This window comes from Ursus maritimus, unplaced genomic scaffold (genome assembly GCF_017311325.1).
Source record: "Ursus maritimus isolate PB19 unplaced genomic scaffold, ASM1731132v1 scaffold_12, whole genome shotgun sequence".
Lineage (NCBI taxonomy): Eukaryota > Metazoa > Chordata > Mammalia > Carnivora > Ursidae > Ursus > Ursus maritimus.
Window position 1 is genome coordinate 40,366,159 of NW_024423564.1, and position 27,806 is coordinate 40,393,964.

Consider the following 27,806-nt stretch of genomic DNA (forward strand, 5'->3'; position numbering starts at 1 on the left):
AGGTCGGAAACCTGAGGCCCTTCAGTGGCCATCCTTAACGCAAGTTCTCTAATGCATTGAGACAAGACCTGCTAAAGGTCTTATAGTGTGAATGCAGAAGAGTGGGAGAACCTGTGTAAAAACGACAAGAGCCCGAAGCCTAAAACTGCTCTGCGAGTACTGGTGCCAGCACCGGGGCTTATCTGTAAGTCTCAGGGGTGAGGGCAGCCCGGGGTCTCCGCACCTGGGCCCAGCCACCGCGGCCACGCCCCAGGGGCGGGGTAGGTTATCTTGGCAGCTCCGCCCCTTCCCGCCCTCCCGCGACGCTCCAGACGCCTGCGGCGTCCGCGGAGACACCGGAAGGAGCTGCGGCTGCTGCGGGAAGTGGCCGGTGCGGGAGGCGGGGACCCCGCGGGCAGCGCTGCAGAGCCGTTTCCCGGCCCTCCTGACGCGACGCCTCCCTTCTCCGAATCCCGGGGAGTGAAAGAGGATTTTGCGGAGGTGCGGCCGCAGGCCACCGTTGGCCGCGCTGGCGGGGCCCGCGGGAAAGGCCGTGGAGGTGAGCGCGGCGCTCCTGGGAGGGGCGCGGGGCCGAAGGGCGCTTCGCCTGCCGCCAGGGGCTGGTCTTGGTTCTCGCTCCCGCGCTCTGGAGCTGCAGCCGCTGCAGTGCCCTCTTTTTCTTGGTCTAGGGTGGTGGTGGGGGCGCGGGCAAGATGAAGGCCTAGGTCTGTCTGCTCCGCATTACAGGAATGATCTGGTGGCCGCCGCCGCGGGGATCGACGAAGGACGCAAGTCAGTCGCAGATTTGAGGAAGGGTCCCCAGGGGGCGCTCCCCTGGGAAGCGGGAGGCTAGAGGGGTGAAGCGAATCCCTCAGAGGGGCCCTGCTCCTTTCCACGGTGTTCCCTCGGGTTTGCCAGGCCCCCATGGGGGGCGCAGACGATTGAAAGACCCGCAGCGCGCTGGCTCCTAGGTCCTGGTTTCGCTTTGCCGCGCAGTTATGGTGATCGGACCTATTCATGCAGCCCCAAAGCCCCGTTATTCATTGTTATTAATGGGAAAATCCAGGGTGTCATCGTCCCTGGAATTTTTCTTCGACCAGTATTTGATCCCTGTTGTTTCAGAGGTTATCCCGTACAGTCTGTCCATCTGCAGCTTTTGTTTGTGTCGGATTTCCATAGTGTGTAGTTTCCCAGACATTTACTCATATATATTTACCAAATACGAAATGTTCATTTGGATGTTTACAGGGTGCAGATTGAACTGTTGTTCGAGAATCTTCTAGGTGTTTTGCACTCAACTTAAACATTATTAAGGTTTACATTCCCATAATTAGTGTTAGGCCTGGAAAATTGGGCCAGAGGATAAAATCCTAGCAGGAGCATGCATAGGCTTTAAACTGAGGATGAATTTTACCGCAGGATCTCTAGATTTCTTGATTAATAGATGTGTAGAATTATATAACTTTTTAAGTTTAATTAGATTATTTTTCCTTAAGAAAAACCTGTTTAAAAAATAACGAGGCTGCCTTCGATCCATTTCTAGTTGGGGCTATTTTATCATTTGGGAAGGTCCGACCAAATCAGATAATAAGCTATTTAACTTGCACCTAATACAAATATTATTAATGAATTCACGATATTAATATAAATAAAGGGAAAAGTAGAAATCTTATTGATAGACGATGCTAATTTTAAAAGAAGGTAATAGTAATAGTTACATTATGCTGGTTGGTTTGTGTTATTTCATTTACTTTGGTAGAATTAGAAGAAAAGGACCATATGAAAAACATTCCAGGAATAAAATATTTGACCTGCTGTATGCAAGAGGGATAGCCTACTTAAGATTGCATCTTATTTTTGATCTTGTTTATTGGCAACTTTCACTTTTTTGTTTTTCATAAACTACCAATAACCAAATAATAGCGCAGTTTAATGGCATTAGATTGTAGTAGTTTATTTTAAATATTTGAAATTCCGAGTTAAGGACATAATTTTTAATTTTTATGTATTGCTGTTAGAATTTTCAGTGACCTTTCACATGTGCAATCTTAGTTGAACCTTATGCCAGGTCTCTAAATTAGGAATGCCAAGAAGTAAAGTCTTTTCCCATGACAGAAGCATTTCAAAATTGTGTAAGGATCAGGATTTCCTTAAAGTCTGAAATAATCTTGCTGAGATAACCTTTGATAAAAATTGGAATTCAGATAGATATTAGAGCACTGAATTATAAAATAAGACTGTGGACTTTGCAAGAAAATGAAGTACATAAATGATGAAAGATTTTTGGTGAGAAATGTGAAATATGGACGTCTTTTAAAAAGAAAGTTGTAAGTAACAGCTTTTTTTTTTTAAGTTTTAATTATTTAAGTAATCTCTACAGTGAACATGGAGCTTGAATTCACAACCCCCAGATCAAAAGTCACATGCTTCCTTCTTTAGTGTAGTTTTTAAACTTGTTTTTTCCAAGTCTGCATGTGATGGCAAGAGCATTTTGATAAATAGGATAGCTCCAAAGAATACAAGATAAGTACAGTGGTATAATCATCTATAAAAAGGAGCATGAATTTTGTATAGTATAGTATATGTATGTATATAATATATATATTAAGAGAACTTTTATTTTTATTATTATTATGTTTTTAAAGTGAGCTCTGTGTCCATCATGGAGCTTGAACTCATGACTCTGAGATTGAGTCCCATGCTCTACTGACTGAGCCAGCCAGGGTCTCTGAGAACTAATATTTTAAAAATTGTGCGTGTATCTAAGTTATTTTAGAAGGCTAAGTAAGTAAATATCTGTGAGTTTACCAGGGAAAGCCCTTTGGAAAATAAAAAGAGTGAAATGTGGTTTCTGCCTTCAAAGAAATTATAGTCAGACTTCTAGTCAAGTAGGATTTTTTTTTTCACTACTGTAAGTGCCTTATGCATATGATAACCAGGAATCTAGGTGAGGGAGACAGTATTTCTATTGAGTCTTCCGTAGAGATGGTGTTTGAGATGAGTGAGCTTTGAAATGTTTTCAAAAGGGGAATATTGTAGGACATTTCTAAAATATAAGATATTTTAGATAAAGATAATTGGGTTCCTGGAAAGATACAAGTTATATTTAAGAAAGGATCAGTAGAAAAATTTGGCTGATAGTAAGTTATGGGTTATGTAAGTTATTAATAGGAGATGAAAAAGACAAACTATGAAAGACTTCATTCATTAAAGGTGTTTGTATGTATTCCATAGAAACCTCTTCCTCCAGAAGAGGTATGTATTCCACATGAATGCAGAATGAGCTGTAATTGGGAGAAGACTGAGACCAGGAGATTCCTTGGGCAGCTTTAGGTTAAGCTAGATGTCCATAGCATTACTTTTGTGGTCCTTGTAGATTCTCTGAAGTGCTATCTTGAAAGTAGGCCTTTAGATAAAACATCGGTGCAGGGGCGCTGGCTCAGTTGGTAGAACATGTGAACCTTGATCTTGGGGTCATGAGTTTGAGCCCCATGTTGGACAGTAGAGCTTACTTAAAAAATACAAAAAGTGAGATGGGTGCAGGTGAGATGCTGGAAGCAGCAGTGAAAGAGTGGGTAAAGAGGGAAGGGGGAAGAAGCCAATGAATGGAATCTGGTGTGTGTTGGGGGCGTTAATCCTGTGGAGATTTTTGTAGAACTGCCTCAGAATTGTCCTATCAAGTGAAGGGGAGTTGGGGAGTTTTTCCACCTACTTCCAGAGCTCTAATCATTGAAAATCTTCACCATTGATTGGGTTTGCTATTGCTAACTTTCTCTGATTCATAAAAAAGAAAGGATTCCTCACACTTAAAGGATCGTTATGTCCAAATAATTTAAACACCAACTTTTGTCTTCTGTCTAAACGTCCATACTTGAATTATTTCACATAGTAGTTAATATTTTATTGTTTACTATCTCACTGTTCAAAGCACTTTATATGTATTTATTTAAGAATTATTTATTTATTTATTTAAGAGAGATAATGTGTGCACAACCACTCTTGAGTCCGGGGAGGGGAAGAGAGGGGGAATCTTCAAGCAGACTCCCTACTGAGTGCAGAGCCCGAGGCAGCTAGATCTCAAGACCCATGAGATCATGACCTGAGCCGAAACCAAGAGCCAGACGCCTAACAGATTGTGCCACCCAGGTGCCCCACAGCACTTTATATGTACTTTATATATACTTCAGAACTCCATGAGGTAGATATTTATGGTTATCTCAGTTTTATAGATGAGGGAATTGAGGTACAGAGAAATAACTTAACCCTGGTCACAAACCTAGGACATAGTGGAACATGGATTTGAATCCAAGTATCCTTGCTCCAGAAACTACTCTTAGCCACAGTGTTGTCTTATAAGATAGTTTTCATATTATTTATTTTTAAGGATTTCTTTGGAAGGTATTCTTACTCTGTAGCTTTTAGTATTCTTTATAAATAAAATATTCCAGATATAATCTAGTTTATGAATACGATAAGACCGATTACTATTTTTATTCTGAAACCTATTGATTAATTTAGTAAGAATTGCACTGTTCTATGCATCTCCTAGAGTCTGTATTCTAAATACCTGAACCCCCTTTTTTTAGTGTTACTTTAGACAGTAGATTCTATGAACCCTAATATAGAATATGTTATGACTATCTTTGTTAATTTTAGCTCATTTTTCTAAATAGTTTATTTTTTCTTTAAAAACTATTACTTTCGGGGGCACCTGGGTGGCTCAGATGGTTAAGCTTCTGCCTTCGGCTCAGTTCATGATCTCCAGGTCTTGGGATCCAGCCCCACTTCAGGCTCCTTGCTCAGCGGGGAGCCTGCTTCTCCCTCTCCCTCTGCCCACCCTCTCCTCACTACTTGTGCTCTCTCTCAAATGAATAAATGAAATCTTAAAAAAAAACCTATGATTTTCAGTTTAATTAATTTTTTATTGTTTTAATTTTTCTTTCAGTATAGTTAACATATAATGGTGTATTAGTTTCAGGTGTACAGTGTAGTGATTCAACAATTCTATACATCATAAGTGTACTCTTTACTTTCCATCATCTATGAAAATTACATTAAAAAATTTATTTATTTTTTTAGGCTTTATCTTTTTTTTTTTTTTTTTTTTTAGTAAACTCTGCCCAACATGGGGCTCGAACGTATGACCCTGAGATCAAGAGTCACATACTCTACCTACTGAGCCAGCCAGGCACCCCTAAAAAACTTAATTTTTATAATTTTATAACGAGATTTCACAAGCCTGTCTTCTGTGCCTTTATCCAGATTTTTGTTAAAAATAACAACAGTTCTGCCACCTGCTAGTAGGGACTTTCTGGATTCATATCAATCTTCTCTATAACTATTAAATTATTTACCAGTTTTCCTGACATAAATTTTTTCTCATGGTTGCTAGAACCTGACTCTCTATAAATAGCTTTACCTTTTGGAATAGATTAGATGATGGAATGCAGATGGTTTCTCAATATTAAAATGTTCTTATTGGGTCGCCAACTATGTACTGATGTGTAACAAATATTAATAACACAGATCCTTTTTCTTTTCCTAAAATTTGAATATGTGCTCTTCTGTTATTTGGGTGGCAAAGCCAGAATTTTAGGCATGAAACTTGATTGTACTGCCAAGGTATTCCTCCTTCCCCCTGCTTAAAAGTAGTATCTTCAGAAGCAGGTTTGTATCTGCAGATGGGCAATTGAACTGTACTTCATAGAGCGTGAATTGAACCAGGAACATTTTTTAGTTGGGGTTATTGCCATCAATATAAGGCTGAGAAAATTTCAAATAAGTCTAGTTAGGGTAGAGAGAGGAAAAGGTTGCCATATGAAAGATTGCAAAGGCAAGGACAAATTGAGGTCAACTATTGAAAGCCTTCATTTCCATGCTGAGCTTGAATTTTCTTGTGTTCCCTAGTGATTCCCATACTGTGAACCACAAGCTTCTAGAGGAATCTCAAGAGTTTTGTGGGATCTACATCTATATACTAAACAAAAGGCATTTTCATATACATTTATTTTCACTGCTTTTGTGTTGTCTGTCTTTTCTAATGCCTAGTACCTGTCTTCCCTGGACAAAATGTCAGACCAGAGTGAAAGCATGCATGCCTTCTTTCTTTTGGTAGACACTGGAGAAGAAATTGATATAACTTCGAACCCCTGTTGCTTTGCCCTATTGTGTCTAAATATCCTACTCTCAGTAAATCTTTATCAAAAGAACGAATAAAAGAACGATTTTGTTACCATAGTGAATTAATTGAGTAAACCTAGGTAACTAGAATATTAAGGGCCTTCTATTTTGATAGTGTTATGTTTAATTATAACGAATACTAAATTGCCTTGATACAAATTATTAGCTTTTGTTTACATCACTAGTTCTCATTAAATTGTTTAGGTACCAAATAATTAATACCAGACACCAGAACAGAGAGTACTTAATCTTCCCCAGTCCCCATTTCTTTGCTCTGAGGCAACAGAGTACATAACCTTCAACAACTATATTTTTAGAGGATGTCTACATCTAGATATAGTGTGCCATAATGCAGGTTTTAAATTTTTTGCTTTAGTGGTTTCATACAGTACGTTTCATTCTGTATCTTCCTTTTTTTCCAGTCCAACATTATGTACTTTACGTCTATCGCTGTTGATAAATTATCCATCCATTTCAAGTGGTTAAACTGTTGTGTAGTAGTCATTTGTGAATGTACGTTTTATATATATATCCATTCTTCTAATGATGGACTTAAAACATTGTAAAATCAAAAGTGAGATTAAAACTAGAAAGCAATGAGAAAATTTCCATTTAATTGGCCAACATTGGTATTTAGAGGAAAATGCGTACTAATTAAATACTTTTATTAAGTAAAAAAAAAGAGAGAATTTAGTACTCATATTTAGGGATTAAGAAAATAAAATCAAAACCAAACAGGACATGGAAATTATTATTATTTTTTTTAAGATTTTATTTATTTATTTGGCAGAGAGAGATAGCGAGAGAGGGAACACAAGCAAGGGGAGTGGGAGAGGGAGAAGCAGGCTTCCCACCAAGCAGGGAGCCTGATGCGGGGCTTGATCCCAGGACCCTGAGATCATGACTTGAGCCGAAGGCAGATGTTTAACGGCTGAGCCACCCAGGTGCCCCAGGACATGGAAATTAAAGACAAAACTGTAATTAATGGAATTGGAAACAACAGAACAAAAATAGTGGAAAGGATAAATCGCAGAGCTGGTTCTTTGCAAAGACCGATGAACTGGATAAACCCTTGTAGAAGAAAAAAAAAATCAAGTAAAAATGCACAAGATTAGGAACGAGAAAGGAAACATCAAAGAAGCATGGATATAGGGGAGATTAATGGAATGTTATGCAAATTTTCTTGAAAATATTACATGCATGCTATGATGTAAAGTTGAAATTGAGAGGGCATGCATGATTTAATAGCAAAATATAAATTAGTAAATTTGATCCAAGAAGTGAAAAACTTGAATTGACCCATTCCCACTCAAGGGTCAAAAGATGATTGAAGATATGTCCTGCAAAGAGGCATCATAACAGATAATTTCACAGCTGAGTTTCATTTAATTTATAAAGAACATACAATAATAAATAATAAAACCTTTTCTATGGTATAGAAGATGCAAAGCTACTGAATGTATTCTGTGAAGTACACGTACTTTTTTCCCTGATAAAAATGTTACCCCAAAAGGTCAATTTCACTTGCAAAATTTCTAAACACAATATTAGCCAATAGAACTAGATAAGAAGCAACAGACTAATAGTACATTTTGACCCATAGGGTATACCATTGCAAGGATTATTCATATCAAATCTGTTAATAGATTATATCAATGGATGAAATGAGGAATATAGTAAATCATCAGGAGCTGCTGAGAAGACATTTAATAAAGTTCATTAAGACCAATTCTGGTGTGCCTGGATGGTGCAGTCAGTTGAACATCTGCCTTTGGCTCAGGTCATGATCCCAGAGCCCCAGGATCGAGCCCCCACATTGGGCTCCCTCTCTCTGCCCCTCCCCTGGCTCCTTATGTCGCTTGCTCGCTCTCTCTCAAATAAATAAAATCTATATTTAAAAAAAAAAAAGACCATTTCTAATTAGGGGCACCTTGCTGGCTCAGTCAGTAGAGCATATGGCTCTTGGTCTTGGTGTTGTGAGTTCAGTCCCCATGTTGGGCTTAGAGCTTACTTTAAAAAAATAATTCTTATTAAAAAAATCAAAGTAAATTAAGAATAGGAGGAAATTATAGCAAGTATCCTAAATGGCTAAACTATTAAAATAAGGACCCAGACATGAATGCTCAAAATCACTTTTTTTTAACAATCATTTTTATATTTAACATTGCCTTAGAGATTCTAGTAAATGCATTAAAACGATGAGGTTAAATAATTAGTATTAATATTGGAAGACAAGAGGTAAAACTATCATGTTTTTCGGTGTATTCAGACAATAGCCAAGGAAACTGAAAAGGAGTAGTGTGGGAGGAATGTCTTAGTTATCCAAATACTCTACATTTTGTGTATTCACATTAAATATGGTATTGGCATAAGTAGATCAGTGAAACAAAATGAAGGATCCAGAAATATGTGCAAGTGTAATAAAGGTAAAGATAGTATTACAGTTCAGTGGGTAAGGGGTAGATTGTGGAGTAAGTGGTGCTGGTACAACTGTCTGCCCATCTGGAAGAAAATAAAATTGGGTTCCTGTCTTAAGATAAACCCCAGATGGATTAAAGCCTTGTTTAAAAAATATTTAAGGTTATTCTACAGCTTTAGCTATATAGACTAGGAAATTTTAAGATTAGAAACTCAAGGTATTATAAGAGACATGTTTAATTTCATAAAAATTAAAGCCTTTAATGATAAAAGATGCTGTAAGAAAGTTAACAGTATTGGTACTAAGACAGACGTAAGCTGGTGGAATAGCATAGAGTCTAAATAACCTTAATATATATGATCAAATGTTTTTTGACCAGAGTGTTAACACTGTTCAAAGGGGGGGGGGAGTCTTTTTAACCAAGGAAATTGGGCAAATTATATACCCACATGCAAACATAAGAAGTTGGATGCTTACATTACACCACATAGAAAAATTGACTCCAGTGAATGAAAGGCCTGAGCATAAGAACTAAAATGCTTAGAAGAAAACATGTGTGACATTGGATTTGGCAGTGATTCCTTGGATATGACGCCAAAAGCACAGGCAACAAAGGTAAATAGATAAATTTGGCTATATCACATTAAATGCGATGCATCAGAGGGCACAGTCAAGAGTGAAAAGGCAACTTATGGAATGGGTGAAAATATATTGCAAATCATATATCTGATAAGGAGTTAAATACCCAGAATATGTAAAGGACTCATAAAACTCAACAACAAAAAGAAGTGAACAACCCAATTAAAAAACAAAGGAGTTGAATAGACATTTCTCTGAAGAGGGTATATAAATAAATGGCTAATGGATACATGAAAAGATACTCAGCATTATTAATCATTAGGGGAATGCAAATCAAAACCACAGTGAGATCACCTCACACCTATTAGGATAGCTATTATTAAAAAACCAGAACCCCCCCCCCCCAAAAAAGTAAGGGTTGGGGAGGATGTAGAGAAATTGGAACCCTTGTGCATTGGACTGGGATTGTAAAATGGTGCAGCCACTATGGCTGCTGGTATATATGTATATGCAGAGTATGGTGATTCCTCAAAAACTTAAAAATAGAATTACCATATGATCCAGCAATTTCTTTTTAAGTTTATTTATTTATTTAAGTAATCGCCACACCCAACATGGATCTCAGACTTACAGCCCCAAGATCAAGAGTTGCTTGTTCTACCAACTGAGTCAGACAGGTATGTACACCTGTGCACCCAAAAGAAGCAGCAAGGATTTGAAGAGATAGTTGTACAGCTGTGTTCACATGCAGGATTATTCACAATAGCCAAAAGGTGGAAGCAACCCAAATGTTCAGTAATGGGTGAATGAATTAACAAAATGTGTTATATACACTGCAACTGAATGTTATTCAGCCTGGAAAAGGAAGGAAATTCTGACATGCTTACAAAATGGATGAATCTTTAGGACATTAGGCTAAGTGAGAATACGTCATCACAAAGACATACTGTATAATTCCACTGAAAACCTCTTTGGACCCCCAGACTAGTCAAATTCATAAAGATAAAGTAGAATGGTGGTTGCCAGGGGCCGGTGGGAGGTTGAATGGAGAGCTCCTATTTAATGGCTGTGGAGTTTCAGTTTTGCAAGATGAAGAGTTCTGGAGATTGTACAACAATGTGAATGTACAGAATGTTGCTGAACTGTACACTTAGAAATGGCTAAGATGATAAATTTGTGTGTATTTCATCAAAATTAAAAAATAAGTAGTAAGTTTGAAAAAATATTTGCAGTGTAGAAATTCTATTTGAATCCAGAAGAGAGGATTAATTTTACAAGAAGAGATTATGGACCCAGTAGTAAAAAAGAAAAAGACAAAAGATTCAAAGAAGCAGTTAATAAAAGAGCAAATCTAGGAGGCCATAAAACTCATGGAAAGACACTCAGACTCAAACTCACTGGTTGTCAAGTAATACAAATTAAAGTACCAGTGAAATATAACAATACACCTATTAAATGGTAAAAGTAAAAAAAACAGTGATGTTTATTGGTGGTAGAGAAAATGGTGTTGCTGTTCAGAAAATGGTATATTCCCTTATTAGTGGAAATGTAAGTTGTATAATTTTTGAAATGTAATCTTGCAAAATATGTTTTTACAAACTGGCCTGTATTAAGATTATATGGATTTTTTTTAAGACTTTGTTTTTTTTAAGTAATCTTTATAACATGGGGCTCAAACTCAGAATCCCGAGATCAAGAGTCACACACTCCGCCAACCAAACCAGCCAAGCATCCCAAGATTATATGGGTATTTTTAATGGCAGAATATGAAAAGAAAGAGAATATTTATCTGTAGAAGAATTAATTGAATAATTTATGCAGTGCATGCATCATGACATGTGTATCCAAGAAAAAGTTGAGAGGGATGTCTGTATTATTGGCCAAAAAAGGCTGTGTAGGTCTCTATTTGTATATTTGATTATATGAGCATGAAAAAAATATTGAAGCATATATGTAGGTTTTATAGTGCAGGTATGCTGGTAATAAATTCTTACAGCATTTTTATTTTGTTTATTTTAAAGATTTATTTATTTGTGAGAGAGCAGGGCATGCAGGAGAGAACATGAGTTGGGGGTGGGGGGCAGAGGGAGAGGGAGAAGCAGACTCCCCGCTGAGCAGGGAGCCTGAAGCAGGCTCAATCCCAGGACCCTGGGATCATGACCTGAGCCCGAGGCAGACGCTTAACCGACTGAGCTACCCAGGTGCCCCTCCTTCAGCACTTTTATAAGAGGTCTTTATTTTGAAAGCCGTTTTCCTAGGTATGGGATTCTAGGTTGACAGTGATCTTTCAATACTGTACAGATATTGCTCTGCTGTCTTCTGGCTTGCATTGTTTCCAGCACACATTATTGGCCTTTCTTGGCTACTTTGGAGAGGTTCTTTTTATTACTATTTTTAAACAGCTTGTTTGGTTTTTTAGCTGTGCTTAGCCTGCAAGGCAGCCCCATGGAGGGTGCGGTGGGGAAGTCAGTGACCTGCACTGCCCCCCTTAATCAACTTGTTTTTAATGTGCCATGGTGTAATTTGTTCATGTGTCTTGTGCTTTGAGTTCATTTTGTTGCTTTAATTTATAGGATTTTGTTTTCATAAAATTTGGACTTTTGCACCCAGCTGAATGATCCTCTTGTTTAATTTTCTCAGTCTTTTTTTGTATTTCAATTTGCAGTGTAGTTTCTCTTTAAAATGTGTGTTGTTGGGGCACCTGGGTGGCTTAGTTGGTAGAGTGTCCGATTCTTGATCTCAGCTCAGGTCTTGATCTCAGGGTTGTGAGTTCAAACCCTGTGTTGGGCTCCAGCTGGGCCTGGAGCCTACTTAAAAAATAAATAAATAAAAAATAAAATGTGTATCCTTTATCTTGTCATCTGTGTTATCTCTGGATCTCTTTTTTCTTTTTCCTTGCTGTGGATCTGATTTTTCTTCTTTGTATACCTTGTAATTTTTTTAATTATAAAAGATTTTATAACTGAATGATGACAAAATATGATACAGTATAGAGCAACATAAATATGGTTATTGCCCCATGGGCATCTTCATAGCACAGGGACATTTCAAGAGAATGGGCTTAAGACAGCAGATGGGTGCCCTGAAAACTAGGGTGGGTAGACAGGAGAGGTATAGTCATGCTGGACCAGATTATTTCTCAATACTTTTTTTTTTTTTTTTAGTATTTTTTTAAGTTAAATTCAATTAATTAACATGTAACATATTATTGGTTTCTAGAGGTAGAGTTCAGTGATTCATCAGTCTTATATAATACCCAGTGCTCATTACATCATGTGCCTTCCTTAATGTCCATTACCCAGTGACCCCAACCCCCTACCCCCCTTCCCCTCCAGTTACCTCAGTTTGTTTTCTACTGTTAAGAGTCTCTTATGGTTTGTCTCCCTCTCTGATTTTGCCTTGTTTTATTTTTTCCTCTCTTCCACTGTGATCCTCCGCCTTGTTTCTTAAATTCCACATTGAGATCATATAATTGTCTTTCTTTGATTGACTTATTTTGCTTAGCATAATACCCTCTAGTTCCAACCACGTCATTGCAAGTGGCAAGGTTTCATTTTTTGATGGCTGAGTAGTATTCCATTGTGTATATATAAATACATATCATGTTTATCCATTCATCTGTTGATGGATATCTGGGCTCTTCCCATATTTTGGCTATTGTGGACATTGCTGCTCTAAACATTGGGGTGCAGGTGCCCCTTTGGATCACTACATTTGTATCTTTGGGGTGAATATCCAGTAGTGCAATTGCTGGGTCATAGGGTAGCTCTGTTTTCAACTTTTTGAGGAACCTCCATACTGTTTTCCAGAGTGGCTGTACCAGCTTGCATTCTTGTCTTATAATTTTTGATTGGATGCCAGGCATTGCCATTTTTATTATCTTGTCTGGTGTTTTGTTTTATTTTATTTTATTATTATTTTTTTATTCCTTGGGAGTAGTCTGGCCCTGTAATACTTGCTTTGAGTTTTTTAAAGGCAGAGCGAAAGTAGTTTTTAGTCTAGGGATACTTTATTTCCTATTACTGAGGCAATACCGTCTGAGTACTTTGTTTTTTCTGGATTATGAAGGCTTTAAACTCTTACTGATGGGGGCACAAGCAGATATGTGTTGGCTGTAAGGATTGTTCTACCTACTCGCTTTTAGTAGTTCTTTCCCTTGCTTAGGGTAATCACATGCACATGTGTGCTTATCAATTCTCAGCTGAAAACCTAATGGTAGCCCTCTACAAATCTCACGAGTTTATTTGGTCTGTGTTTAGTTCTTTCTCTTACTCTGCCTTGTGAATTCTAGGCACATTGGCCTCTCTGCATTTTTAGTTCTGTCCCTTCAACTCAAGGAGATTGCTAGACTCTGTTTGGGTTTTCTCCTATGTGTACTATGGCCTAGAAATTCTTTCTAGTCAGTAAGGTGGAGTAGTTGCCTCATTGCCTATTGTCCGATGTCTGATAACCATTGTTTTATACATTTTGTCTGGCTTTTTAATTAATTAAGGTGAGAGTGTAAATCTGTTTCCTGTTACTCCATAATGGCTGGCAGTAGAGGTAATTGGATGAGAGGGAAGAAATATCTAAGCACAAAAGGAAGTGAGAGGTAGGAAAGATTGCCACACTCTTCTTAAAACATAAATAAGAAATAGAAAATATTAACAGTTATTTTAAGTTTAACTTCATGCATCTGAAAGTCTGGAGCATGGCTATTTAACTTATGTAATAATGTTTAATGATTTATTTATTATTTTAGAGAGAGAGTGCATGTACACACACACACACAAGCATGGGGAGGGGCAGAGGGAAAGAATCTCAAGCAGACTTCCTGCTGAGTGCAGAGCTGATGCACGCTCGATCTCATGATCCTGAGATCATGACCTCAACCGAAATCAAGAGTTGGATGCTTAACCGACTGAGCCTCCCAGGCTATCTTATGTAATAAGATAATCCCTAATCTTATGTAATAATGTAATGTTTAGAAATAACTATTTATTCACTATTAACCCCCAGGGTGATTTCCATTGCATTTTGTAGGTTGCAAGATAATATTGGACTCATTTGATTTCATTGAAACTTTTTGTTTAATGTGTTCACTAATGTGTTAATATTTAACAAGTCTTTCCTAGTAAGTTTCTTATTTTTTTTCCTAAATAGTGTTCTCAAACCCCAAAGATAAACTAAGGGCATGAAAAGCCTTGTTATTAAGAATGTACATCCAAAGAAGACCTAGAAGTACTGAATTTTCAACTTGAGACTTTTACCTGGAAATCACTCACTTTACTTGAACCAATCATAAAATTTCTATGCATTGAATGCTGTATATCAGTTACCTCTATGATTTATAAGATTTGCAGTGGAGACAGATAAAATTTAGTGACATTATAGTATTCCTATTATTCTTTTTCTCATAAGTTATGTTCATAATATTGTGATATCTTGGAGGCAGTTAACTGTATTGGGATTGCAAAACATTTTGCCTTCTGTTTATTTTAATGGAATTGAGGAAACTCCTGAAGAATATTAGGAAATTGTAATTGATATGGGAACCTGAGTCTTAAACTTGTGGTCTTATGGGGAAAGGAAGTATGAAACCTTACTGGTCATATATAAAAAAAAGTGTATAATGGGATGCTGTAGAGTGCCTAATAAAATTTTATGTGCTTGTGTATGTGTAGTACTATGTTGTGTGTATATACACACTTGACATGTACTCCTTCATTTAATCCTTAAAATAGCCCCATAAGTTAGTTATGCCGTTCTGCTCTTATTGGTATCATCAATTCTGTTAGACTTCAGAGTTTTGTTCTTACCCATAAGATACATAGGTAGATCGAAATCCTTGTTACATAGGTAGATCGAAATCCTTGTTCTGCCAAATGCTAACAGTGGGAAGTCAGTCAGGTTTGCCTCTCTTAGCCTTATATGAAATGAAGATAATGTATTCTACCTCAGGGTTGTTGAAAGGATCTTGTGATAATGTGGTTTTTTACTGTGGGACAATTTTGTCCCTTTGAGGACATAATTTTATCCTGTAGTTGTTGAAGCTCAGAATGGTGAGGGTGTTCTGGCATCTAATGGGTAGAAGCAAGAATGTTGCTAATTACCTTACAATGCACAGTACAAACTCCCACAACAAAGATCTGGCCCGAAGTGTTAATGGTGCCAACAGTTGAGAAATTCTGATCTGTGACCATCTTGGTATATTGCTAAGATAGCAGACAGTTTGATTTATATCATCACTAGGGGCTGCTGCTAGTGTGAAAACAAATGTTTCCATTTGAGTATTCTTTCCCTTTAATTCCTTTTCCAGCCTAAGGGTTAATCTTTAAAAAAAAAAAAGAATGAGTACTTAAATTGAATAACTCAGATTTTTTCCCTTTTATTTATATTCTAAAATGTGAAATGGGAGAGAGAAAGGGGAAAAAGCAGTAAAAGTAATGCAGAAACAAATTTACAGTGATACATAGGTGTCAATTTTAATAAAATGTTAATTTTATAGAGAAATTGTCAATGTGCATGTTAAATTATGAAAGTAATCTAGGTATATTTGCAAAATACATTCTACTAGGGTAGGCTTGTAAACACATATGCTTATTTTTTAGCCTTTATTTTATTTTTATTTTTTTTTAAATAATTTATTAGCGCATGTGCGAGTGCATGCACAGGAGTGGGGGCAGGGGCAGATGGAGAGGGAAAAGCAGAGTCCCTGCTGAGGGAGCCCGATGCAGGGCTTGATCCCAGGACCCCAAGATCATGACCTGAGATGAAGGCAGTCGTTACCTGACTGAGCCACCCAGGTACCCTGTCCTTTATATTAATCATTTTTAATATATTAGCATTTTTTTAATTAACATTTTTTGGTGATTTGTTCTGTAGGTATTGCCTCATTTGGAAATACTTGGGAGACAGGAAAAGATTTCTAACAAAATGGCAGCTTTTCGAAATCATTGTCCACATTTGGATTCAGTTGGTGAAATAACGAAAGACGACTTAATACAAAAATCTCATGTAAGATATAGGGTTTTTTCATTCCTTAAAAAATTATCCTTTTTTCCCCCAAATATGTATTTTTTCAATCAATTACTACAATACTCTGTGTTCATGAGTTCTAATTTTTAGTATAATATTACTAGTCAATTGTATGTGTTTGGCTGTGTCAATATAATGATAATGTTGTCTATGTGATTTTTGTTTCATAGGGTACTTGTCAGGATTGTAAAGTCAGAGGACCAAATCTTTGGGCATGCCTGGAGGTATGTATATGTTTCTTTTCAAAAGTTTAGTATTATAAAAATTTATATCTGAATAAGGGTAACTCTTAAGATTTTTTTTGACACTTAAAGGATTTCATAAATGAATATACTTAAAAAAGATCATTACTGATAACAAAAATTAAACTGTGAACTTCGGGTTTTAACTTGGAGTGCTTTTGCAGAGTTTTAGTAAATCATTAAAATATTTTATGCTTGTCTTTTATCAGAGATGACATAGCTTTTAGCTTAGAAATATTCTCATTTTATTCTTCTGTTGCTAATACCTTTTGGTTAAAATAACTGTGTAAAGTCACTTGGTCATTCAGTTAAAATGTGTGATCAGAACAATTGTAATTGCAATGTTATTGTACATTTTACACATTATAAAATGCCTTGTTTTTCTTTTTGTATAATTATTTATAGAATAGGTGTTCATATGTTGGCTGTGGTGAATCACAAGTAGATCACAGCACCATACACTCTCAGGTATGATATAGAAATTTTTTTCTATCTATTTGTATATTTGCTTGCTTGCTTGCTTTTTAAGTTTTTATTTTAATTCCAGTTAACATATGGTGTTATATTAGTTTCAGGTGTACAATACAGTGATTCAACAATTCCATATATCTCACAGTGTACAGAAAATTTTCAAGTAAGATCTTTTTTAAAGAGAGCCTGAAGGAAAGGGAAAGCAAATACAACATTATTTCAAGTTTCAGTTCAAAATTTTGCCCTTTTTCATATAAGAGCAGTTAAATCTTAGCTTACACTTTTTAAAAGGTGGGGAGGGAAATTGCTGAGGTCAATATTAGATTGAGGTTGTAATTAAGAGAGTAATGATTTAAGAAGTATGCCTCCTGATTTATGAAGATGTTAGTTGGAATTTTAGGAGATGTATAGATTGAAGCTAAGAGTGGCACGTGCCTCTGCTTGTGATGGGGCCTGGCAAACTTCAGGTCTCAACTCTTATTACCTTCTCCTGCACATCCTCTTAGCTGGAGTTCCCTTTCTACTTCACCCTGGTGGTTCGGTGCTCGTGTGTAATTCTGGCATGCCTCTTTTATAGTATTAGGTAGAAATCCCATTCTAAACTGGAAGTTTCTTGAGAATGAACTGTCTCTTTCACATTGATATTTCTATAGCATCAGTTGTTCTCAGTCAGGGTTCCTCAAGAGAATTAATTAAGCCTGAATATCCCACAGCCTCAGGCATGATTATACATAAGTTACTTGTCTTTTGTTCATCTAAAATGGTAGTACTATGTACCATTTTTAGGAGAATTGAGAAAATAGTACTAAAATAATTTTCTATAGGGCACAAATTCTCTCACAGAACTCTATTTGAGAAAGGCCGAAGTTTTATATATCCAGGATGATGCATTTACTATTGCTTGAGCTGTCTTTTGCTTTAACTCATGTCTTTGGACTCATTGTTTTGCCACTCTGATCTTCTAGAATAGTTACTGTGCTTTTGTCAATTATTTTCTTGTGTTACACTTATTTGCTAACTGTAAAACAGAGTGTTACTCATGTGTTTGTCTTTATGCTGAACAGTGATACAAAAATGGCAATAGAATAATTTCTAGAGTAGGGTTAGATACTGTACTTTAGCAGTTTACCTGAAGAATGTGTTTTTGATGTTCAGTTTTAACTCTCCTCTTTTGAGTATATTGTTATTCATCAAAGGCCAGCGTTTTATCTTACGTGATTTTTAAAAATTTATTTGTTTATTTGAGAGAGAGAGAGAGAGCGCGAGCAAACAAGGGGAGGGGCAGTGGGAGAGAGAAGCAGACTCCACTGAGTGCAGAGCCTGATGCGGGGCTTAATCTCACTTGAGACCATGACCTTAGCCAAAATCAAGATTTGATCACTTAACCAACTGAGCCAGCCAGGCCACCCCTCTTATATGATTTTTTTTTTACATTTATTTATTTTTTTAATAATCTCTACACCCAGCATGGGGGTTGAACTCATGACCCCAAGATTAAGGGTCCCATGCTCTTCCAACTTAGCCAGTTAGGTGCCCCCCTATATGAACTTTTGAAATGTTTTCAACTGTATCTAATTTTGGTTCCTCTTCTCTTCTCCTGTGAAATTATATAGGAGACAAAGCATTATCTAACTGTGAACCTTACCACTCTTCGAGTATGGTGTTATGCTTGCAGCAAAGAAGTATTTTTGGATAGGAAATTAGGAACTCAGCCTTCTTTGCCTCATGTAAGACCACTTCAGCAAACACAAGAAAACAGTGTCCAGGTAATAATCTAACTTTATTTAATTAAAATATCATACATTTTCAGGTAGTGATTTTAGAATTTGTCATGTAGTTGAAATTTAAAACAACTGCACCTAATTTGTACTTTAAAAATTTATGTAATATGCCTTTTTTTCTTGATTGAAACAGAGGCTGGCCTTAGTTCTTTTGTAGAATGATAGGTTATGGTAAGATTGAAGCCCACTGTCTGAAGATGGAAAAGCACCTGTTGAGTTTTTAAAACTTAAAAAAAAAACTGGTTTAAAAAATGTATCTTTTTCTAGCAATCTGGTTCTAGGAGAGGGGGCAGCCTTTCTTTGATAGGGAATTACAAATACTAATTCAGCTGCCTTTTCTTCATTTCTCTCCCCTCTCTACCCCCATTTATGTTACTAAGAACCTTTTACTAATTTATCAAAAACCAGATAGGATATCTTAAAACTTAGCATTGACCTTTGGTTCCAAAATATGTGTAGGCTTGCAAAGATTAATCACTTAATTTTGAGAATTTTCCAGTCATATAAAAACAGGAAAAAGGAAATGAAAAAATTAGAACAGTGGCTTCTAACTTTTTCTGCTCATTTGCTCTGTATGGTTTAGTTAACACATTAGTCAGTTTTTTCCTCGTGTGTCATAAAAATCACGTTGTATTTTCTATACTTTTCTTCCTTGATACTAACTCTTCTCTATTTTTCTTTTATATCTTTGTATCACATTTTGATAGTGGACATTTATGCTAATAAATTCACTTGCCATATACATTCTATAACTAAAATGATTAGGTTTTAGACAAGGTATAACTTGTTGCATTTCTAGTTTCACTGTTGAATGGCTCTAGTGGGTAAATCACCACATTACTAATACTGTTTCTCCCACTGATACTTATTTATCATTCAGAAATGTGTTTTTTGTCTTTTTCAAATGCCTTGATAGTTTGAAAGTAAATTTTCGTGAACACTCTTGCGTTATTAACAAAAATGTGGTAACTTAAAGTTTAATCACATAAGGAACTAATAACAATTTATAAGGGTAATACTCAAAGGTGGTTGAAAAAATAAGTGCAGATAGTTCACAAAAAAGAAACATACATAAAAGTACATTGACAAAATAATCATCCCTGACTAAAGAAGAGTAAGTTAAAATAGCTGTCTGTTGCCATTTCTGCCAGATTGCATACTCTTTTTTTGTTTTAAAGATTTATTATTTATCTTAAAAAGAGAGAGAACAAGCAGGAGGGCCAGAGGCAGAGGGAGAGAGAATCTCAAGCAGATTCCGTGCTGAGTGTGGAGCCCAATGCGGGGCTCGATCTTGTGACCATGAGAGCACGACCTGAGCCAAAACCAAGAGTCTGTAGCTCAACCTCCTGTCCCACCTAGGCGCCCTGAGGTTTCATACTCTTAATGTTGAATCTGGTGGAATAAATATACTGATACTTTTCTGATGGCTTGTAAATAATTCTCTAGTGAGTTATATTTATAATACATAAAAGGCATGAATTTAATTTCATGCAATTTCCTGATTCCGTTGTTGAAGAAATTAGAAGAAAAAATGTTAGTCATACAAATTTTTTTAGTATTAAATTTATATGCTCTTTGAACCTAATTCGTTGGAACATTAATTATAAAATAATAATATTGGAAACCATTCAAATATTAATAAGATTTTTAAATAGAAATTTTTTCTGGGAGGTAAAATTTTAAATGATTTTTTTTAAGTCTCTGTACTTAAATATAACTAAGTAAGAATATGGGGCCAACTCAAATGTTCAGTATCTACAGGTACCAGGAAAGTAAAATAAATGGATAAAGTGGGCAGGTGTAAAAGTACATATGCATGCGTCGTAGAGGTAGGATAAGGCTGTAATAAGTTGGAGAAGCAGAGCACATGCTAAGTGCATGCTGCTCTTCAGTTTCCTCCTTTAACTGAGTGTTGCTAAATGGGTTCACTGTAGTTTGATCTTCTTCTTTTACAAGAGAACTTGTATAATCTGAGTTTTATGTGAGCTTTCTCAGTTTTTAAAATATTAGATCCAAGTTTTTCTTTTGTTAGGATTTGTCTCCTTTTTCTTTCTTTCTTTCTTTTTTTTTTTAAGTATGGGCTGGCGTTTGACCAACAGATCAGTATTTATAACCTTTGAGTTAAGCCAATACTTGGAAACTAATTGTGAAATATTACTACTTAAAACAAGTGAACTATTTCATATGCACAAAAGGGTGCAAAATAAGTTGGTAGAAATATCAGGAGAGATTGTAGAAGTCTACAGTTAAGTTGGTGTGTTATGATAGACAAACTGAAATATTTTTTTCCTGTAAAAAGTTAGAAAACTCTGAAAAGACAATGTAGGGTATTGCACTTAGATTTTTTTTTAGCCGTAATGTGATCTCACTGAATTGGATTGGAATTCACTGAATTCAGTTAATTGTGTTTAAATTCAGAAAAGTCACAAGTGGCTTTCTTACTCAGATACATATTTTAATATAGATAGAGTGACATGCTCTTACCTAGTGTGGATCCTTAATGCTTTCAAGATATAAATGTAAATTTTATTCTGATTAGTAATACCAGAGTTTGTTCTTAATAGTTTTAAAATAACATCTCTTAACTTTTAGACTGTAGATGTATATGAGATAAAATTAAAAAAAAAATCTAACATAAAGGATTTTTTCAAGTTGGCTGTCTTTTCTGTTATCAAGGATTTTAAAATACCCAGTAATACAACATTAAAAACTCCTCTGGTTGCTGTATTTGATGATTTGGACATAGAAGTGGAAGAAGAAGATGAACTTAAGGCCAGAGGTAAAATAACTCTCCTGTCACTCCTTTGTATGGCACTGCGCGTTTCTTTAGGAAACTGTGGAATGTGAAATTTTCAAGCTCCAGAAGTGAAAGGGACTCTACAGATGTTGATGACCAAAAAAAAAATTTGGTCTTGTAAAATTGTATTTGCAAGGAAAGCAGACTGACAGCTTTGATCGATGCTTGGTTTCTCTGACATCACTTTACCAAAGCCCACAATTCTTAGTATAAACTATCTGTATATAATACAGTACAAGTTTTGTGTTTTGTAATTGATACAAGGGAATTTTAATTTTTTAAATGTGTATTTAAATAATTATCTGAAAATTAACACTTGTATAAGCCTGCAGTCTGAGTTGTTCAAGATGTTATTTTGTATTTCCATAATGTATTTTTTTAAAATTTTTTAATTTTTTGAGTAATCTCCACACCCATTGTGGGGTTCGAACTCAAAACCCCAAGATAAAGAGTCACATGCTCCATCAATTAAGCCAGCCAGGCACTTCTATTTTGTATTTTCTTAACATAGTTTGAGAACCATAATAAGTACCATATATAGTTACATATTCAGTAAACATTTATAAAATTAAGTCATTGCATTATTGAATGATGACATGATTTGTGATTTTTCTTAATAGGTCTTACAGGTTTGAAAAATATTGGAAATACTTGTTATATGAATGCAGCTTTGCAGGCTCTTTCTAATTGGTAAGTAGTGAAATTAATTTTGTTTTGTATAACTTTTTAAAGTCACTCTTTGAGGGGGAAAAAAAAATGAAGTCACTCTTTGAGCAGATGACCATGCTGCTAGTATATGGGCATACCACCCTGAACGTGTCTCATCTCATCTGATCTTGGAAGCTAAGCAGGTTGGGCCTGGTTAGTACTTGGATGGGAGGAAACCATGCTGCTGTAGTATGCTTAAAAAAAAAAAAGAAAAAAAGGATGAGTCAAGAGGAGAAAAGAAATACACATTAATAGTAATACAAGAAAGAATTAATAATTCTATTCAATTTCCCTAGCCACCAGGATCCCATAAATCCTTGGCTGTACTTCCCTCACCTCACCTCCTCAATGCATTCCTCTCCTTCCCTCTCACTTTCTGAAATGGTCCCATGTAGAAAATGATGTGGATTAACTAAAACTATGTAAATGTCCTGAAAAAGTTATTTTTTCTTTTTTGTTAAGTAATCTTTAAGGTAGAGTAGGCAAGAATCCGGGTTGGGACATAATCCGTTGTTGTCCCAGTGGGGTGGGGTTACTCTCTTATGGCTCTAGTTTCCTGAGACTGCTGGTTCTGGCTTAGACCCTAGGTAGTTAGTTGTGTGTCTTTGAGCAAGTTATTTGTTTTTACATCTAGAACCTGAGCTTGAACTGATTTCTCAAATCATTTTTAGTTTAGAGATGCTATGAAAATATTTTATACTTTTCTGTAGGTAGAAAAGTCAAAGTATTTAGATTTTCTTTTTTTCTTTTTTTCAGAGCAAGAGAGCACGCAAGCAGGGGTTGGGGGGTGGGGGAGTGGCAGAGGGAGAAAGAGAGAATCTCAAGCAGGCTCTATGCCCCAGTACGGAGCCTGATACGGTTTTGATCTCAGGGCCCTGAGATCATGACCTGAGCTGAAATCAAGAGTAGGACGGCTTAACCGACTGAGCCACCCAGGCACTCCAGATTTTCTTTTCTCTTAACGATAGGTTTACAGAGTAGGTAGGGGCAGCATGGAATGCTCTGTAGACATCTGTTAAGTCCATCTGGTCTAAGATGTAGTTTTAAGTCCAGTGTTTCTTGATTTTCTGTCTGGAAGATCTATCCATGATTGAAGAGGGTATTGAAGTCCCCTACTGTTACTGTATTGCTGTTAATTTCTCCCTTCAGATCTGTTAATACTTGCTTTGTATACTTAGCTGCCCCTCTGTTGGGTGTGTAAATATTTACAAATATTATCCTCTTGATGAATTGATCCCTTCATCATTTTATAATGCCCTTCTTTATATCTTGTTATAGCTTTGAGTTAAAGTCTGCTTTGTGTAATATAAGTATATAGCTATCTATTCTTTCTTTTTATTTCCACTTGCATGGAATATCTTTTTAGGATAGCCAGTTTGTTGCAGGTCAGGGTTTGGTCCTTTGTCCAGTCCAAATTTCTGTAACTAAATGAATAGATTAACAGAGGTTCCCTCCAGCTAATCACGCTCATAAAAGACAATATTGCCTTTTAAGTTGCTAACTTGAGCCACCAGATAGATAGTAGTACCACTTACTGAGATATAGAAGCTTGGAAGAAGAATAGATTCACTTGAAAGCTAAATTTTGATTGTGTTGAATTTGGGTATTTGATATAAATCTGGAGTTTATTTATTTATTTAAAGGTTTTATTTATTTATTTGACAGAGAGAGAGATAGCCAGCGAGAGAGGGAACACAGGCAGGGGGAGTGGGAGGGGAAGAAGCAGGCTCCCAGCAGAGGAGCCTGATGGGGGGCTCGATCCCAGAACGCCGGGATCACGCCCTGAGCTGAAGGCAGACGCGTAACAACTGAGCCACCCAGGTGCCCCTAAATCTGGAGTTTAGATGAGACATTTGACTTTCATAAATTTGTCTTTGGCCTGAGCATGAAAACTTAAGGTCACCCCAGGAAAAGAGTATGTAGAGAAGACAGGAAAAGTCATAGGATCAAGTGCTGAGGAATGTTGATATTTATATATCTGTTAAGAGCAGAAGAAACAATAAAGAGGGAAAAGAGTTGCCAGAGGTAAAGAAGAAAAGTAGAAAAATTCATCATTGTTCAAGAGAAGGATTGCTGAAGAATGAGGGGTAGGTTACCTGTAAATAAATGCTATTAAGAGAGAAGTGAAAGGTGTTGACTGGATCTGGCACCATTGATTCTGATGTGGTGGGGTCAGATTTGATTTGAATGGGTTGAACATGAATATGAAGAAGTGAAGTGAAGCTGTACAAGGAAGCAAAGTAATACTAGATATGTGGCTCTATGTGCTGCTAATTCATTGAATGCTTGGAAATCAGTCAGAATTAAGCTTTGATTCTACTTTAAAATTTTTCTTTCTTTCTTTTTTTTTTTTAATTAGCCCACCTTTGACACAGTTTTTTCTTGATTGTGGAGGACTAGCTCGAACAGATAAGAAACCAGCCATTTGCAAAAGTTATCTCAAACTGATGACAGAACTGTGGCATAAAAGCAGGTATTCACTTAATGTATTTATTCTCTTTATTATATTTTTAATGAATATCAAATATTAAAAGGATGCAGGTGCATGTATATAGAGCTGAAAAAAGTAGATTTGAGACAAATTCATTTTAGGGCATGTTAATATTTCAAACTGGACATCTAATGTTGAACTGCTAAAGCTGCTATTACTGACGCTTGAGTTTTAATGCAAGAGTAGGCATTCTGACAATGCTAAAATTAGACCATAGATACTTAAACACGAATGTTCTTTTTTCTCCTTATGTGTATTTGCTGTGAAGTCTAGCATTACAAGAATAATTGTTTGGTGTAATAATTTACTAATTTTGTTGTAGAGCTATTCGGAAAATTGCTTTTACCATTAGTCCTTTTATACATATTTACTTATTTATTTATTTATTTTTTAAAAATATTTATATATTTGACAGACAGAGAGCACGAGCAGGGGGAGCAGCAGGCAGAGGGAGAGGGAGATGCGGGGCTTGATCCCAGGACTCTGGGATCAGGAACTGAGCCGAAGGCACACACTTAACTGACTGAGCCACCCAGGCACCCTAGTCCAGTTTTTTAGAAATTTTATTTATTTGAGAGAGAGAAAGAGTGAGAGTAAGAGTGGGGGGAGGGGCAGAGGGACAAGCAGACTCCCCGCTGAGTGAGGAGTCCCAAGTGGGGCTCAATTCCAGGACACCAAGATCATCATCTGAGCCAAAGTCAGACGCTTAATCAACTGAGCCTCTCAGGTGCCCCTTACCATGAGTCCTTTTTAAAGGTTTCTGAGACCTACTCCACCTTTCCTGTAAGAAAACAATCACCAAAGCTATCTTTTTTTTTAAAAAAACCTTGTAAGGGGTGCCACATGGTGGCTTAGTTGGTTAAGCATCTGCCCTCGGTTCAGGTCACAGTTGGGCTCCCCACTCCTTGGAAAGCCTGCTTCTCCCGCTCCCTCTGCATGCCACTCCCCTTCTTGTGCATGCACACTCTCTCTCTTTCTCTGTCAAATAAATAAATAAAAATCTTTTAAAAAATAAAAAGTAAATAAAAAACCTTGTAAGACTTTGAGATCTTAATGATTTCAATGTAAAAATTTCATTAGTAAAGTTTTAACATTTTTATATTCCTAAGTGCTTCAGTTTTCTTCAAGATATGTGACCCCCTATGGAGAACATTTCTTAAGTGAAACAAAAATTGTTATTACTTTGATTTTAATGTGCTAGGAAAAGAGAATAGCTTTTCTTTCTTTTTTTTAATTGAAGTATAATTAACATAAAATTTATCTAGTTTCAAGTACATAACATATTGACTAGACAATTCTGTACATTACTTAATACTCACCATGGTAAGTATAGTCACCATCAGTCACCATTCAGTGTTATTACAATATTACTGACATATTCTCTATGCTTTACTTTTCACCCTGTGACTTATATATTTTATAACTTGACGTTCGTACCTCATAATCCCCTTTATCTATTTCACCCATCCCCCTCACCCCTCTGGCAACCACCAGTTTGTTCTCTGTATTTAAAAGACTTTTTTTGCTTGTTTTATTCATTTGTTTTGTTTCTTAGATTCCGCATATAAGTGAAATCATTTGGTGTTTGTCTTTCTCTGACTTATTTCGCTTAGCATAATACGCTCTAGGACCTTTCATAGTGTCCTATGAAAAAAGAATATATATATATATTATATAATATATAATATATGTTAATATATATAATATATTATATAATATATATATAAAAGAATAACTTTATTCTTTTTTATAACTGAATAAGTATTCCGTTGTATATATGCCACATCTTTATCCATTCATCTATGGATGGACATTGGGATTGCTTCCGTATCTTGGCTATTGTAAATAATGCTATATAGGGGTGCATATATCTTTTTGGATTCATGTTTTTATTTTCTTTGGATAAATACCCTGTAGTGGAATTACTGGACCATATGGTATTTCTATTTTTAAATTTTTGAGGAATCTTTATACTGTTTTCCAGAGTGGCTGCACCAGTTTACGCTCCTGCCTACAGTGCACGAAGGTTCCCTTTTCTCCGCATCTTTGCCAACACTTGTTCGTTCGTTCTTTCTTTCTTTCTTTCTTTCTTTTTCTTTCTTTCTTTTTTTTTTTTTTTTTTTGATACTAACCATTCTGATCAGCGTGAGGTGATATTTCCTTGTGGGTTTGATTTGCATTTCCCTGATGATTAGTGATGTTGAGCATCTTTTCATGTGTCTGTTGGCTCTCTGTATGTCTTGGAAAAATGTCTGTTCAGGTCCTCTACCCATCTTTTAGTCAGATTGTTTTTTTTTTTTTGTTTTTTTTTTTTTGTGGCGTTGAATTGTATAACTTCTTTATATATTTTTGGATATTAACCCCTTATTTGATATATCATTTGCAGATATCTTCTCCCACTTCCTAGGTTGCTTTTTTTGTTTTGTTGATGGTTTCCCTTTCTGTGTGCAAGCCTTTTATTTTAGTGTAGTCCCAATAGTTTATTTTTGCTTTGGTTTCCCTTGCCTGAGGAGACATATCCCTAAATACGTTGCTAAGGGCAATGTCTAAGAGATTATTGCCTATGTTTTCTTTTAGGCATTTCGTGGATTCAGGTCTTATATTTAGGTCTTATATCCACTTTGAATTTATTTTTTTTGTAAAAAATAGAGGATGATTTTAATGAGTTCTTTTGGGATATGAAGTAGATTCATTTATGTCTCTAACGTTAAAGAGCCAGAATCTTCCATTGTCATTTATCCCCATTGGGTGTTATCCAGTGCTGCTGCAGGCTCTAGTGTTTCTCATTTCCTTTCTGCGTAGCTAGAACTATCCCTTCACTGCTGTGTTTTAAGCTTCTTTGACCTGAGTCTGTACTTTTTATTTATTTATTTGACAGAGAGGCAGCGAGAGAGGGAACACAAGCAGAGGGAGTGGGAGAGGGAGAAGCAGGCTTCCCGCTGAGCAGGGAGCCCGATGTGGGGCTCGATCCCAGAATGCTGGGATCATGACCTGAGTTGAAGGCAGACGCTTGATGACTGAGCCACCCAGGCGCCCCTGAGCCACCCAGTCTCCCCCTGAGTCTGTACTTTAAACTTAATATTCCTGAAAGTTTACCAAACTTCAGAAGTGTCAGGACGGAATTCTAAAAGTGGATAAATCT

At 36.3% G+C, this 27,806-nt stretch overlaps 1 protein-coding gene across 2 annotated transcripts in view; it reads left to right on the forward strand.

Annotated features, from left to right (window-relative positions):
* Positions 1-332: 332 nt before the first annotated feature.
* USP33 (ubiquitin specific peptidase 33) overlaps positions 333-27,806 on the forward strand; it is a 51,924-nt gene continuing 24,450 nt past the window's right edge. For both annotated transcript variants that reach the window (XM_040627120.1, XM_040627121.1), the window contains exons 1-8: positions 333-538; positions 16,022-16,153; positions 16,345-16,398; positions 16,822-16,884; positions 18,501-18,653; positions 21,345-21,447; positions 22,086-22,155; positions 24,533-24,646. In XM_040627120.1, the coding sequence (XP_040483054.1) occupies positions 16,073-16,153; positions 16,345-16,398; positions 16,822-16,884; positions 18,501-18,653; positions 21,345-21,447; positions 22,086-22,155; positions 24,533-24,646 (638 nt within the window). In that variant the 5' untranslated portion in view covers positions 333-538; positions 16,022-16,072. The remainder of the gene's footprint in view (positions 539-16,021; positions 16,154-16,344; positions 16,399-16,821; positions 16,885-18,500; positions 18,654-21,344; positions 21,448-22,085; positions 22,156-24,532; positions 24,647-27,806) is intronic.